General features: G+C 36.7%; 1 protein-coding gene across 2 annotated transcripts in view; it reads left to right on the forward strand.

Annotated features, from left to right (window-relative positions):
* The window catches only part of LOC111157444 (ST13, Hsp70 interacting protein), a 31,946-nt gene extending 18,148 nt beyond the window's left edge, over positions 1 to 13,798 (forward strand). For both annotated transcript variants that reach the window (XM_022518845.1, XM_022518846.1), the window contains 7 exons: positions 3,953 to 4,037; positions 4,172 to 4,282; positions 7,005 to 7,107; positions 8,601 to 8,717; positions 10,256 to 10,304; positions 12,907 to 13,040; positions 13,638 to 13,798. In XM_022518845.1, coding sequence (XP_022374553.1) covers positions 3,953 to 4,037; positions 4,172 to 4,282; positions 7,005 to 7,107; positions 8,601 to 8,717; positions 10,256 to 10,304; positions 12,907 to 13,040; positions 13,638 to 13,766 — 728 coding nt within the window. In that variant the 3' untranslated portion in view covers positions 13,767 to 13,798. The remainder of the gene's footprint in view (positions 1 to 3,952; positions 4,038 to 4,171; positions 4,283 to 7,004; positions 7,108 to 8,600; positions 8,718 to 10,255; positions 10,305 to 12,906; positions 13,041 to 13,637) is intronic.
* The last annotated feature ends 1,551 nt before the right edge of the window (positions 13,799 to 15,349 follow it).

A 15,349-nucleotide genomic window follows, 5' to 3' on the forward strand; every position in this document is an offset into this window, starting at 1 on the left:
CCAGCTTAGTTCTAATTTTACAATAAGTGCAACTTTATAGCACATCCCTAAAGGGATAAAACATTAGTATTCTAAGCCGGGGATTGTATATTCAGGCCTCAGGAGGGGCAGAAATACAATTAAATACTGAACTTAGGAATCCAGAGTGCCTGGCTTTGAATCCCAAGTCTGGCACTTACCAGCCAGATAAACTTAGAGAAGTTATTCTTTGTTTCTGTTTCCTTCTCCTTTTTTTTTCTTTCTTTAAGCAGGTTTTTTTTTTTTTAAAAAGATGTATTATTTATTTGAGAGTGTGTGTGCAAGCAGGGGGAGAAGGAGAGAGAGTCTCAAGCAGACTGCATGCTGAGTGTGGAGCTTAATCTCATGACCCTGAGATCGTGAGCCAAGCCAAATCCACGAGTTGGATGGTTAACTGACTGAGCCACTCAGGCGCCCCTTTTCTCCTTTGTAAGATAAGGTTAATGATACCTACCTAGTATATTGAGTCATGAGGGATAAATGAATAAATATGTGTAATGTGCCTAGAATAGTGTCTGGTGCCATTGTTTTTAAGGTCCTGGTATTAGTAAAGTGTCAGTAATTGTAATTTAAGTAAGACCTCATTAAGTCTTTTTAGCGGTCACGTTACCAGTAACGTTATTAGGCTTTTTAACTTCAGTATATTTATTTAAAACTTACATGTTCTAGGCAGTGTTTCAGATGCTAGATGTACAGTAAGAAAAGCAAAACAGACCAAGTTCTTTATCTCATGGACCTCATACATTACTGGGGAACAAAACCTCATTTATAATTTGATATTGGGTGGTGATAAGCACAATGAAGAAGAACGGCTGAGTAAAAGAATAGTGATGGAAGCTGCATTTTGCAAAGGGTGGTCAGGAGAGCTTAGGATGAAGTGAGTGAGCCATGTGAGGACGAGCCTCAGACAGGGAAGAAAACGTGCAGACGCTAACTGGGGGGAGCACATGGGCTGATACATGTTCAGGGAATAGCAGAGATTCCTTGAAGCTGGAGTGTAGTGATTGAAGGGGTAGGAATGGTAGACTTGGAGAAATGCGGTCAGAGAAGCACTTTGGGAGACATACGGGGGAGATACGTGGTAGGAAGGTGGTGAGGAGGATAGATCATTAAAGATCTGTAGTACATCTCCGAGATCACTTGTAGACCATACTAAGGACTTAAAAGTTTTTATTCTTAAGGGTGACGGGAAGCCACTGGGGTGTTGTTGTTGTGAGGTGTTCTTTGTTTTTGTTCTGTTTTTGAATTGGAGATCTTCATCATGAGATGCATTTACTTTTGAAAGGGATTATTGTTACTGTTTTATGTAGATGAGACTCTAAGGGCAAATAAGGGTATGTTCGTTACAGAAGAACCCAAAATGAGTTGATGAACCAGACATACACTTAAGAAAATGCATGAGAGGAAAAATAGGGGAGCAGGGAGAGCCAGAGGAGTTTGGAAGTCATTTAGACAGTCATGTAGGTCTTTACCCCTGTATAGAAGTCTTCAACTAGTGGTATGTTTCTAAAAAGTCATGATAAGCCAGAGTTGCCCACTAGAGGATTTAACAGTCTCACAATAAAGGACCAGTCTTGGTATCCTAACTGTTCTTAAGTCATTAGCTCGGAGCAGCTTATGAAGTGTAGCCTTGAGCACAGAACATGGGGTGTTCTCAGTTAGCTGTTAACCCCAAGGAGAGCTAGGGTGCATTTTGATGATCCTACAAAAGAATGCAAGAAATTGAGTCCAGGTGGCCAATAATGATGGCCTGGATTAGGGCAAAGGTTCCCAGATTTTCTCTGTTCATAGTGCTTTTTCAGTCCTGATTTTTTAACAGAGCTTTTAAGCCGAGAGAAAGGCCATAAGGTTTCATTGATAGTTTAGTTAGGTCCAAACAATTGAATAAGGATGTCGTACCAACTTAGTGATTGCAAAATAATACACAAATTGAAAAAATATATTTAATCTTATTCTTAAGCAACAGTGTTTATGTTCTAATAAGATGTATATATATGTTGGGCACTAAACAACATACCAAATCTTGGCGTCCTGTTGGACACTGCCACCCTCATTCCCTGTTCCACATCTATTTTTCTGTAGTTCTTGCTTGGTTTTATTTTTGTTTTGTTTTGGTAACAACCAGTAAAAGCAGTTTTTTAAAGATACCATCAAAAGGAATGTAATGATGCAGCGTTGAAGCTGTGAACTATATCAAGTGAGTAGTTCATGCAGTGCTAACGTTCTGTCCTGTGGCCCTTTGGTTGCGGTGTGGAAACTTCAGGACTAGGGCGAGGAATGGTTTGATTCTTCTTCTTCTTCTTCTTCTTTTTTTTTTTTTTTAAATACAGACTTACTTATTTTGGGGGTGGTGGTATGAGAGGAAGAGGGAGAGAGAACCTCAGGCAGACTCCCTGCTGAGTGTGGAGCCCAACCGTGGGGCTTGACCTCAGGATCCTGAGATCATGACCTGACTGAAATCAAGAGTCTTGGATGCTTAACCAGCTGAGCCACCCAGGCGCCCCAGGAGTGCTTAGATTTAGGTATATTTTGAAAGTAGAGCTAAATGGATTTAAGTTTTAGATTGGGGAGTTGAGAATGACTCTCTAAGATTTGGGTGTTTATGTAGATCAGGAGTTCACCAAATTACAGCCTCCTGTTTTTGTAAAAATGTAATGGAACATGGCGACACCCATTTGTTACGTGTTGTCTGTGGCTGCTTCCCCACCTAGTAGAGTTGAATGGTTATGATTGTTACGGTCTGCGAAGCCTGAAATAATTCTTGTGTGGCCCTTTGCAGAAAAGTTCACTAACCTCCAAACTAGATTGAATGGAAGAGCCATTTATTTAGTTGGTAATATAAGGATGAGAAATAGATTTTAGAGATAGGGTTGGAATTAAGAGTTCAGTTTTTAACATGGTAGAAGTGAACTGCCTGTTAGACAGTCAAGTGTAATAATTTGAAACAGGCTTCTGTAGTAGTACTTAGTAAGACTCTGTTCTGTGCTTTGTTTTATGAGTTCTCCTAAGGTCCTTTACAGATTTGCTAGCTGGGTAAATGTATTTTCCAAAGTGAACTGTGACATTTACTTTAAAATTTGATGTTTGTCTTGCCCCGCCCCCCATGTTTCCTATGTTCAGGACTAAGACTTCATGCCAAGAACTATTCTAATTGTATAGTATGTTTTATTTGTTCAATGACTTCACTGAAGGCACTTAAGCACAAAGAAGCTAACTGTGAGAGTAGGATACAATAAATGAATTTAAAATGAGGGTTACAGGCTTTTCATGAATTCTAATTTTGTTGAATTTTACACCATTCCTGTGAATTCAGATAGTAATTTTTTTAATCAACCCTATAAATTTAGTATATTTCCTTTATAAGTTTAATTTTATCCTTTAACTTTTGGATAAAAGAGAATTAATGGGATAAAGTTGATTTCTCTTTTATCCTTTTATTTTTTTCTTAAGTGTAAAAAAAATCATGAGTCCTAAGAATGTGGTATTCTGCTAGGGAATTATGTATCCAAAAATTGTCTCTATCTTGAGTGATTTACCATATAGATGTGGTAAGACTTGCTTTGAAGAGCCATTTTGTTGTTGTTGTTGTTGTTTTCTTTTTAAGATTTTATTTATTTATTGAGAGAGAGAGCGTGGGAAGCAGCTGAGGGAGAGGGAGAGAGAGTATCTCAAATAGATTCTGAGCTGAGTGTGGAGCCCGACGGAGGGCTCAGTCTCACAACCTTGCGATCATCACCTGAGCCAAAATCAAGAGTCAGACTTAACCAACTGAGCCACCCAGGCATCCCCGAGGAGCCATTTTTATATACTAATTTAGTATAAGTCTTTTTTTAAAAATTGGACTAAAAGAAGAATGTGGAAGACTAGTAGGGTAAGGGGTCAACATTTTTGTTAATATTTTTTATTCTTTATTTCTCTACTTGTTTTACTTCAGGTGAACTACAGAAAGCCATTGACTTGTTCACAGATGCCATCAAACTAAATCCTCGCTTGGCCATTCTGTATGCCAAGAGAGCCAGGTGAGACCTAAAAACAAAAAAGAAGCCCCTCATGAAGAATTTCTGCTCATTTATTTAAATAGAATTGGTTCTGTGATCCCAAAGGTGTTATTGTTTGAAATGAATACTTTTTAATATCACACTTATTTTTTTAGTGTCTTCATCAAATTACAGAAGCCAAATGCTGCCATTCGAGACTGTGACAGAGCTATTGAAATAAATCCTGATTCAGCTCAGCCTTATAAGTGGCGTGGGAAAGCACATAGGTAAACAACAGAATTTCATTATTTTCAGAACTTTAAATTTTAAATCTTCTTTTTTTAATTTTAAGATTTTATTTATTTATTTGACAGAGACACAGCGAGAGAGGGAACACAAGCAGGGGGAGTGGGAAAGGGAGAAGCAGGCTTCTCACTGAGCAGAGAGCCCAATGTGGGGCTCGATCCTAGGATGCTGGGATCATGATCTGAGCCCAGGGCAGACACTTAATGACTGAGCTACCCAGGCACCTTAAATCTGACGTTTTAATATGCTTTGAAAAAAATGAAATTGCTCAAGGATTTAATTTCAAAGTAGTATTTGCTTAATATGAAGAATTGAGAGAGTATAAGGAACAAATAAGAAAATAAAAATTCTTTTTTTCCTACAAAGAGAACCACTATTTAGGGAGTTTTTGACTATGTATATCCAAATTTAAGGTAAGGATCAAAATTGTTTCTAAAAAAGAGCCGAGCCTTACAAATTTTCTCTTAGTTTTAGATTTTCTTTGTGTAACCTAACATTAAATAACTGATATGTTATAGAAGAAGGAATTCCTTATTTTCATACTACTTTTGTTGCTGCTAGGTCACCTGAAAAATCAGAAAAAGGGGACAGTAAAGAGGTGAATTTATCTTAGCTTAGTCATCATTCCTAGAAATTAAACTTAATGTTAAACAAGTGGGTATTGGTGACTTGAGGATGAGATGTCCAGTGACACGTGTTACGTGAATTGGAAGGGTATTGTACTCTAAGTATGGATGGAAATGAAGATGGATATGCTTGGGACAGCTTTATTAGGTCACTCAAAAGGAGCCCTAGTGATTATGAAGACATGTGTCAAAGATAGAGGTGAAAGATTAGAAAAAGATGTATTTCTGCTCTGGAGGTCAGAAAGCTCATGCGTTGCGGTGTGACCCCAGTAGTCTTTGAGTGTTTCTTTGCTGCTCCCCCCCCCTTTTTTTTTTAATTTACTTGCCTTCGGGTACAAGGTAGCATGAGCTCATCTTGTGTTTTTATTGTCCCAGACAGAATTAACCACTACTCAAAGTCACCAGCGTTCATTTTTGTGAGCATTATATTTACAGAAACCAAAGTTTGGCCATGGGTGTGTTTGTTGCCTGTGATGTATCAATATTTCTGTTATTTCAGTGAACAGAAACATTTTTTAATTTTTTTAAAAAGACTTTATTTATTTGAGAGAGCGAATGAGCATGATGAGCAGGGGGTGGGGCAGAGGGAGAGGGAGAAGCAGACTCTGCTGAGCAGGGATCCTGATGTTGGGCTCCATCCTAGGACCCCAGGATCATGACCTGAGCCAAAGGCAGATGCTTAACCGACTTGAGCATTCCAGGTGCCCCAGAAAAAAAAAATTTTAAATAATGATTTTAGGGGATCTTATGGAATCTTGAGTTTATACTGATATATTCAATTAAAATCCAATATTAATATTGTTTCCCTTTTGCATTTTTAAATACTGTTTTCCTAGACTCAAAGTCTTTATCCATATATATTTACTTGTGTTATTCTGTGATAACATGAAATTGTTTTACAGTCCTATGAAAATAATAATCTAGGTAAAGTTGAATGTTTTCGTATTTGTTTGCCACCTTTATCCTTAGAATATATCCCACTTAAGATACACAGTCAAAATACTGTTTTAAAAGTTATGTGACTTTCGGGGTGCCTGGGTGGCTCAGTCAGTTAGGCGTCCTGAATCTTTTTTTTTTTTTTTTTTTTTTTAAGATTTTATTTATTTGTCACAGAGAGTGAGAACAAACTAGGGGAAATGAGAGGCAGAGGGAGAAGCAGACTCACCACTGAGCAGTTAGCCCAATGTGGGACTCGATCCCAGGACCCTAGGATCATGACCCGAGCTGAAGGCAGCCGCTAAACCAACTGAGCCACCTATGCGTTCCAAGTGTCCCAAAACTTGATTTCAGCTCAGCCAAGATTTCTGGGTCATGGGATCAAGCCCTGTGCAGCCAACTTTGGATTTTCTCTCTCTCTCTCCCTCCCACTTAAGTGCACACTCACTTTCTCAGTAAATAAATAGATTAAGTGTACATGTATATGTATAGGTTACCTTTTTTTCTATATGCTGCACGCTCAGTGCTGTAAACTGCTTTTACTTTATTTTCTTTCCCTTCCTGTTTGTATTCAGGTTAGGGGCTGCTTTATTTCTGTTAATTCTGTCTTAATTTTCTTCTTTACATATGTAAAACATTTGCATATTTAACGAGTCAAAACTGAGTTGACAGGTATACCCAGAGAAGTCTCATTTCCATTGCTATCCCCTCTACTCCATTCTTACCTTTTCCCACCAACCTTTAGTTCCTGATTTACCTTTTCTCTTCTTTCAATAAAATGTGCACACATGTAGTGTATGTTTTGTTAATCCTGTTTTTAAGGAGTTGAAATTGTTGAATGAGCTTGAAAATTGTAGTTGTACATAATTTTTAAAAATTTTATATTTTGAATTAAGAAAGTAATTTTTTAAGTTTTTAAATGTTTTTTAGAAAACAGCTTTATAGTTGCCGAGGAAGTTAAACTCCCAAGTTTTTATAGAGTAGAACATAATAATTGAATTGGTATGTGAAAATTTATAGTTCAAATATTTTAACTTTAAACCTCTTCTGTAACAATTCCTTTTTTTAATAAGGAAGAAAGACACCACCACATTAGTGGATATGTATAAAAGGCCCCTAAAATTAATATAATCTGTTTCAGACTTCTGGGCCATTGGGAAGAAGCAGCACATGATCTTGCCCTTGCTTGTAAACTGGATTATGATGAAGATGCTAGTGCAATGCTGAAAGAAGTTCAACCGAGGGTATGTTCAAGTAGAGAAAGGGAATGTCATTACTGTGGTGCTCTGTGGCTCTAATACTTAGCTCCTGGCAGTAATTTACCGGCAAAACAGATACAAAGAAATGTTTGGATATTTCCGTCTGTAATTACTGAGTTTGTGCTGAACTCAGGTAATGTCAGTAGGTTGTCAAGCCTACTTCTCATGCTGCATTACAGCAAGCTCTATTACTTTGTCATCTGCAAGCCTACAGTAGAGTTATAACCAGAAATTTAGAAATGGAAAAGGGAGCATCAGTCAAGTTTACGGCAGGGAAAAAAATAGAAAACATGTAAAACATGACCCAAGGTTGTGTCTGGTCTGTCCTTGTTTATTGTAGGTATATACAGCCACTGTGTAAAGCCTGAGGGCCTTGTGGAAGTTAGCAAGTTTCATCCTTTTTAAAATGATAATATTGACTTCAAAAGCTCTAGAATACTCTGTTTTAAGGTAATTATTAAAATAATTTTAATGCATTTACTTGGTAAATTCTTCAGTTTTGTGGGGTGTTAATACTACCAAGAATTTATTCCTAAAGATTATAAGGTATGGAAACCTTATTGAATTTCACGTATCTACAGTCAGAGACTTTTTGATTTCTTTTTTCCTCTCATAACAGGGCTAACTCCAATAAGGTTATGATGAGAGATGGTCTGAACATAGATTCTTTCTTTTTTTTTTTTTAAGATTTTATTTATTTATTTGACAAATAAAGATCACAAGTAGGCACAGAGGCAGGCAGAGAGAGAGAAAGAGAGAGGAGGAAGCATTCTCCCTGCTGAGCAGAGAGCCCGATGTGGGGCTCGATCCCAGGACCCTGGGATCATGACCTGAGCCGAAGGCAGGGGCTTTAACCCACTGAGCCACCCAGGTGCCCCTGAACATGGATTCTTAAAAAATAATAATAAACAAGCTGAAGTAATAATTGAATATGACTGTCTTACATTTATTTTCTGAATAATGGATTCCGTATACTTGGCTCAGGCTATGTGCTTGTTCCTAGTACCTATATTATCACTTAATCCTTATAACATTCTGTGAGACTAAGTATTTCTTTTCCCTGGCCCCCTTCATTTTATGGATGAGAAAACTTTCAGTATAGTTAGACTGTGACAAATGACTGGTGTATGCGTTTCCAATCTCTACCTTCCCTTGGCCAGTATCTGGCCTTCCCTTGGCCAGTATCTGGCTAGAATTGTGCAATTTGAAAACTTGTCATCCTTGCAGTACTTTTTTGAAATTTATAACACTTCTGACTTAATGTCTTGGCCTCTTATCTTTTATTTCACAGTGGACTTGTTAAAGTGTGAGTTATGTAAGGTCTTTTTCTATAAGGTAAACCTGTCATTATTCAGAACTGTTTGTTGAATTTAACACCTCTCCACAAAGAAAAATGATCTTTAACCAAACTGGTGATTTGGGTTGCCCTTATTCAGCTTTTAAAGAAAACATTTTTTTCTGTGGCTTTTTTCCCGTAGGCCCAGAAAATTGCTGAACATCGGAGAAAATATGAGCGAAAACGTGAAGAGCGAGAGATCAAAGAAAGAATAGAAAGGGTTAAGAAGGCTCGGGAAGAACATGAGAGAGCCCAGAGGGTAAAGTTTCTGTAGCTAAACCATTAAAGGGAAATAAAGTAGATTAGAGATTGAGGATATCATTCTAATTCCTGGCTTTCATTTAATGCTGGCTTCAGTTATGTAGGGTCATACTACTTAAAGAGTTTTCCTTTCTTTCATTATTTCTAGTTTGTAGGGATATTTTGTTCTTAAATTCCTAAGCAAGCTTACATATCACCATTTTATATTATATTCTTGTTTGTGCCCTCCTAAAATTGGGAAAATTTTTTGGTCAGGTAATTAAAACTTGTCAGTATTACTTGTTTTCTTGTGGATGCTTGCCCTAATTTGTTGAATTTTAGGATTCCTCCTGCTCCAATAGTGAATTCATAGCTATTTAAAGTAGACTCTGGCTGTTTTTTAATTTTTAGTCACAAAGTCATAAAATTTAGAAAAAAGTTGTTCATAATTCATCCACAATATTGTTACTGTTCTTAAGGTGTTTCTCCTTGGTTTTTTTTCTAAATTAGCTTTTTGCATTTTGATGCTATCAGTTTTCATCTAGTTATTTCTTTTTCCTTTTTTTTTTTTTAAAGATTTTATTTATTCATTTGGGAGAGAGCGAGAAAGAGAGAGAGAGTGAGAGAGCATGAGAGGGGAGGTCAGAGGGAGAAACAGACTTCCCATGGTGCCGGGAGCCCGATGTGGAACTCAATCCCAGGACTCCAGGACCACAGCCCGAGCCAATAAAGGCAGTCGCCCAACCAACCGAGCCACCCAGGGACCCTCATCTAGTTACTTCTAATATTGTCAAATAAAATGATATAAAGCTATATTATAATTATATAGCATTACTTCCTAATTTTTTGTCATTTAATATTAAATATTAGTATTTAATTAAGTCCATAAAACTGATAATTATATGGAATGAATTTAGTAAGATATAAAGTTAATATTAAATGCTTTTAAAGCATCATGCTTAGTTTTTGGGGTTATAGTTACTGTATTCAGAAGTAATTTTTATATTTATATATCCTTGATGAATTCATAACTAGTTATGAGGGAAATTTATATATATTTTCTTTTACTTTGTTTGCTGACAATAACAAATTTGTAAACCGTGGTTGTGTTTGTTAAGTTATATAGCGAAAGTATGGAAAAGATGAAGTTGAGAAACAAAAGTCATTGGCAGTCTTCATAATCTAACCGTGTGCTTTCATTTTGGAGTTTAACAACATTTAGAATTTACACTTTGCATAAGCATAGACAGACATCAGTACTGTGAATTGCTTTCCAGGTGCTTTTTTCCCTGCTTCTAGTAGAAGTAAAACACTACTTGGTATCATTACCAAAAGTAGTACTCATTGACAACCTATCTGGAAAATTTTGAGAGGGGTTTTGGAGTATGTGTCCTTTAGCTCAGTACTGGCATTTGAAACTTGTCATTCTCTTAAGTCCTTCGACTAGCTGAAATTTTTTATAATTTTTTCATGGTGTTGCATGGGTAGGATACGGGTAGACCATAGACTCCCCACCAGCACCACACTATATGATTTATTTATTTCTTTGTATTAAAGGAGGAAGACGCCAGACGACAATCAGGAGCTCAGTATGGCTCTTTCCCAGGTATTTTTAAAGAAAATTTAAAACTATTTGGATTGTAAATAATTGGAGAATATTCTGATTTGGGGACTCAAATAGGTCTATTATATTTGGGGCTATTAGTCCCTGGAATACTGAAAAGTCTTTAGAATGTTAGCCTCTAGGAAGTTTGAGTCTCCTTTAAAGGTTGTATGTTAGTAGAAATACAGTATATTATTTTCCTCGTGCTTTGAGCAATACACATTTTTATAATAGTTAACTTTTTTTTTTTTTTTTTTGACAGAGATCACAAGTAGGCAGAGAGGTAGGCAGAAAGAGAAAGAGAGAGGGAAGCAGGCCCCCTGCTGAGCAGAGAGCCCAATGTGGGACTCGATCCCAGGACCCTGAGATCATGACCTGAGCCGAAGGCAGCGGCTTAACCCACTGAGCCACCCAGGCGCCCAATAGTTAACATTTAATGAGGTCTGAGCATTGTACTTTTCTAAGAGACTGTGAATTGATTATGATGTATTTTAAGTATTTCTTAATTGTCACAGTGGGTTTTTACTCTGTTACACATTGATATTCATAATATACTAGGTAAAAGCACTATAATGGGATTATTAAGCATAAAAATATTTGGGTCTAGTGTAAAAATAAATACAAGCTCCTTTTTGTAAATGTCAAGTGATGAGAAATTACTAGGGGGGCAAAGCCTTCAGTGATAGCAGAGGTCTAGCTATATGATACAAGTAGAAGAGCAGTTAAAAAGGCACTTCAAGAACAATTTACTTCCTAAATGAGACTGTGAAATTTAAAGACTAGGAAGAGATTTTCGTAAAGTTTTAATTCTAAAGGGGAATCACCTGTCTTCAACTGTTTCAGTAGTAACCAGCTTTCTCTGAAGGAAGGTTTACAGAGGCATTTACGCACCCTTTTTTTTTTTTTTTTTAGATTTTTTTATTTATTTATTTGACAGAGATCACAAACAGGCAGAGAGGCAGGCAGAGAGACAGGAGGAAGCAGGCTCCCTGCTGAGCAGAGAGCCCGATGCGGGACTCGATCCCAGGACTCCGAGATCATGACCTGAGCCGAAGGCAGCGGCTTAACCCACTGAGCCACCCAGGCGCCCCATTTACGCACCCTTTGGTGGTTACATGCCACTAGCTACAACATAAATTTACATGGCAGAAGCTAGAAAAGATAGCCTTTATTCTAAAAAGGTCATGTGCCAAGCAACTTTTAAAAGAGAGGATATATATCGGGGATGACTTGCTGTTTGAAGAAAAAAGCAAGAAAATAAATTGCAGTTCATAGTTTACATTCTGCTTAAAATAGAAATAATCTTTTATCCGGTATCTTTGCTTTAGAAAACAACCACTAGTGTAGATTAATACTAGAGGTAATTTTTTGTTATGTGGTATTTTTTGTTAATAAATTTTTAAAAAGATTTTATTTATTTGACAGAGATAACAAGTAGGCAGAGAGGCAGGCAGAGAGAGAAGAGGAAGCAGGCTCTCTGAGCAGAGAGCTGGATGCGGGGCTCGATCCCAGGACCTTGAGATCATGACCTGAGCTGAAGGCAGAGGCTTTAACCCAGGCGCCCCTTGTTAATAATATTTTATTATCTAGAATTGATAAGCATCCTGGTTAACTCTTGTTGCCTTGGGCCAGTAAATTTTTTTATGGGTAGAAACTAGTTTTTCAGTCAGTAGGAACAGCAAGAGAAACTGGAAATTCTTTTCAGGCCCTCTTAGATCCCCTTACCTGTGACTGCTTATTTATGGGCATGTTGTAAATTGTTGAGCCAGGTGGAAATGAGTTTGTTATATGTATTTCTTTACAATAGCTTACATGTAGTCACCCTTGATCTATAGGATAATGTATATTTCCCTTTATGATGTCTGTATTGGCATAATTGTGATTTCAGAATATCTGCAGTGGACATAAAGGGTTTATGGTAGTGAAAACCTGAGTAGAAGATAATTTTGGTTTATAATCTAAAAATATACTGGAAGAATTAAATCTCTTTTGCTAGAGCATTGTTCTCAGTGAAAGAAGAAACACCACGAGTGCTTATTAAAAATGCAGATTTTTATTTCAGAGATTTGGAATCTGTCTAGGGTGGAGGTAGAAAGCCACAATGTGTTACAACAAGCATTTCATGTAGTACTTAAAAGAATGATCTAGAGGAATATAGTTTAAACAAAAACAAGTAAAGTCTTACAAATTAGAACTTTAAATTGAAACAAATAATGTTAGAGAACATGAAAATAAGATGACAAAGATGATTTATTAGACTTTTTTAATTTTGTAATTCCAAGGGATTGTTAGCTTTCTCTTTGTTTTAAGGTAAGGTTAGTTTTTTGGGTTTTTTAAACAGCTTTATTACTAGGAAAAAATAAGTCCAGAAGGTAGCAAAGTTGATTTACAGCCTTATTTTTTTAAGAGAAAATTTGAAGGTAAAATTATGTCCTGTTACATCCAGTTAGAATGTTTAGACTGTTTTGTGTTTAATAGCCCCTTGTTCTTTGCATGTGCACATGTGAGTGTATGTGTATGATTTTCATCAGAAGGAAATAGTCTGCTATCAGACGACTTGAAAATACGGTTGGTGTCTGAGCAGTTAATTCATTGATTTCTGCAGGTGGCTTTCCTGGGGGAATGCCTGGTAATTTTCCTGGAGGAATGCCTGGAATGGCAGGGGGGATGCCTGGAATGGCGGGAATGCCTGGGCTCAATGAAATTCTTAGTGATCCGGAAGTTCTTGCAGCCATGCAGGTAAGACTTGGAAGAACAAAGTTGGGCTTTGTATCACTAAGGCATTTCTTAAATTAATTCTGTGTGTAAAGACAAAGGTTATTGTGTTAGCCATGTTTTACTTATCTATTACCAAATAGGTAATTATGCAGTCAGACCATTCATTTTTCTTTTTTTTTTTTCCAAAATGAGTGGCTGAAGTTATTAAAAATTGGTTTCTAGTAGTTTGATTATATCTAGCTGTCCTTTTCTAGTTTGATTATATCCAGTTTCCTTTTCTTTTCTTTTTTTATTTATGTTCCAAGTTTTTGTTTAAATTCTAGTTAGTTAACTTACAGTGTAATATTAGTTTAGGAGTAGAATTTCATGATTCACTTGTCCTTTCTATCAAAATTGTATATGCTTTTTTCATTATCTAGTTAAAGTGACATAATTGGCATTTGACTTTGAAGTGCACATTAGTAATATTTATACTTCAGGTACTTGTCCAAACCCCAATTAACTTGGCTGTGATAAAATTGTCCGTCTAAATAAAGACCTAGGATTTCAGATACTAAACTTGTAAAACTATAGAAGTCTTTTTAAATATTACTAAAAACCCACTGCTTTTCTTCGCAGGATCCAGAAGTTATGGTGGCCTTCCAGGATGTGGCCCAGAACCCAGCGAATATGTCAAAATATCAGAGCAACCCAAAGGTTATGAATCTAATCAGTAAATTGTCAGCCAAATTTGGAGGTCAAGCATAATGCCCTTATGACAAATAAAGCCCTTGCTGAAGGAAAAGCAACTTCGATCACCTAATGGATGTCGCAATAATACAAACCAGTGTACCTCCGACCTTCTCATGAAGAAAGCTGGGGTGCTGTGAAGAGAATCCCTACCCCTCTGCTCCCCATGCAACTGAAACATTCTACAATTGTTGCCATTAGGGTATTCATTCAGATAATGTTTTCCTACTAGGAACTACAAACTTTAAACACTTTTTAAACCTTAAAAATATTTAAAAACATATTAAAAGGGTGTGTTAGTCCCTACATTTTTCTTTACTAATCATTTCAGTTTTTTTCCTTTGGATTAATTGGGCAAGGAAGATATTTCAGTGTGGAAGATTCATTGCTCAATTATAACGAGTGAAATAAAGGTTTATTAGTGGGAGGCAAATAATACATTAAAATAGATGAAGTTTGAGTTGGAGATATGGTTTCTGAGACATTTTGACTTGTCTTTTTAAATGCTTTATTTTTTAAACACAATTTATTTTGATAGAACCATTGGGACCACCAGTATTGCAGTCGGACCTGCGTAGGGACCGGAAGTGCTTGGCAGGGCAGCAGCAACCTTACTCCTTTTATATAGTGTGCACCCTTGTGCAGATGCATTTAAATCTTACACTGTGGTGAAGGGATGATTTTTATAATGCTGCAGTAGACTTGGATTACTTAGCTGTGTTCTTGTCTCATATAGAAAATAAATGTTTTGCATTATTTCCACATAGGGGAAATAAGGGAATACTTTTTTCTTTTTTTTTTTTTTTTTTTTTAATATTTCTGTGTTTAGAGTGACCTTTCCTGGTCAGAAAATACCCATCTCTTTGTGTGCTTTCTGCTTATTTTCACGTCACCCCTTCTCCCTTCCCAGTACTCTTTGGGCTAAAGATAGTCCTTTTTCACTGGCGTCATCACTATTACCATCATTCACAGCATAATTGTGCAAGTATATGTAATGCTGGGTTTAATATGTAATACATATAGTGATTATGTAAGGTAATACCCATAACAGTTGTAGTTTCTTACTTGGCCAAGCGATTGCATATTTAAATGTTAGGTTTCCGCTTCGGTGAGATCTTAACCATCTCAGAAGATGTTGGAAGGAAGGATTCTCTTTGATGTTCAGTCTTCTGAGGAAATACCTGTTGCAGTTGGAGTTTATCTGACATTATTCATTTTCGTAGTTTGGAGAGTATGAGGTTTGAATTCATTGATATACATAGAGGGGAACCAAATTTCTTGATCCAATACGAATTATAAAATTGATGAGATCCATGGTTCTTCATTGTGGGGTTAATGGCATTATGAGTCATTGTGTTCTTATTCAGCTCTGGAATACTGCACCATATCCCCCACCTCTCCTTTTTTCCTTTCCTCTCCTCCAAGGATAAAGAAATGATGGATTTTCTGTTGTACATTCAAATCTTAACATTAATTAAGACTAAGTCTAGGCACTGTACTAGGAATTGCTAGGTTTCTACCTTTCCAATTTAAAGTGCTGGTGTTCAAAAACAGTTTTCAAGGGATGAGACCCTCTGTACTTTGCTTATTTGAAGAATCAG

This window comes from Enhydra lutris, unplaced genomic scaffold, assembly GCF_002288905.1.
Source record: "Enhydra lutris kenyoni isolate GAN:26980312 unplaced genomic scaffold, ASM228890v2 scaffoldscaffold55, whole genome shotgun sequence".
Taxonomy (NCBI): domain Eukaryota; kingdom Metazoa; phylum Chordata; class Mammalia; order Carnivora; family Mustelidae; genus Enhydra; species Enhydra lutris.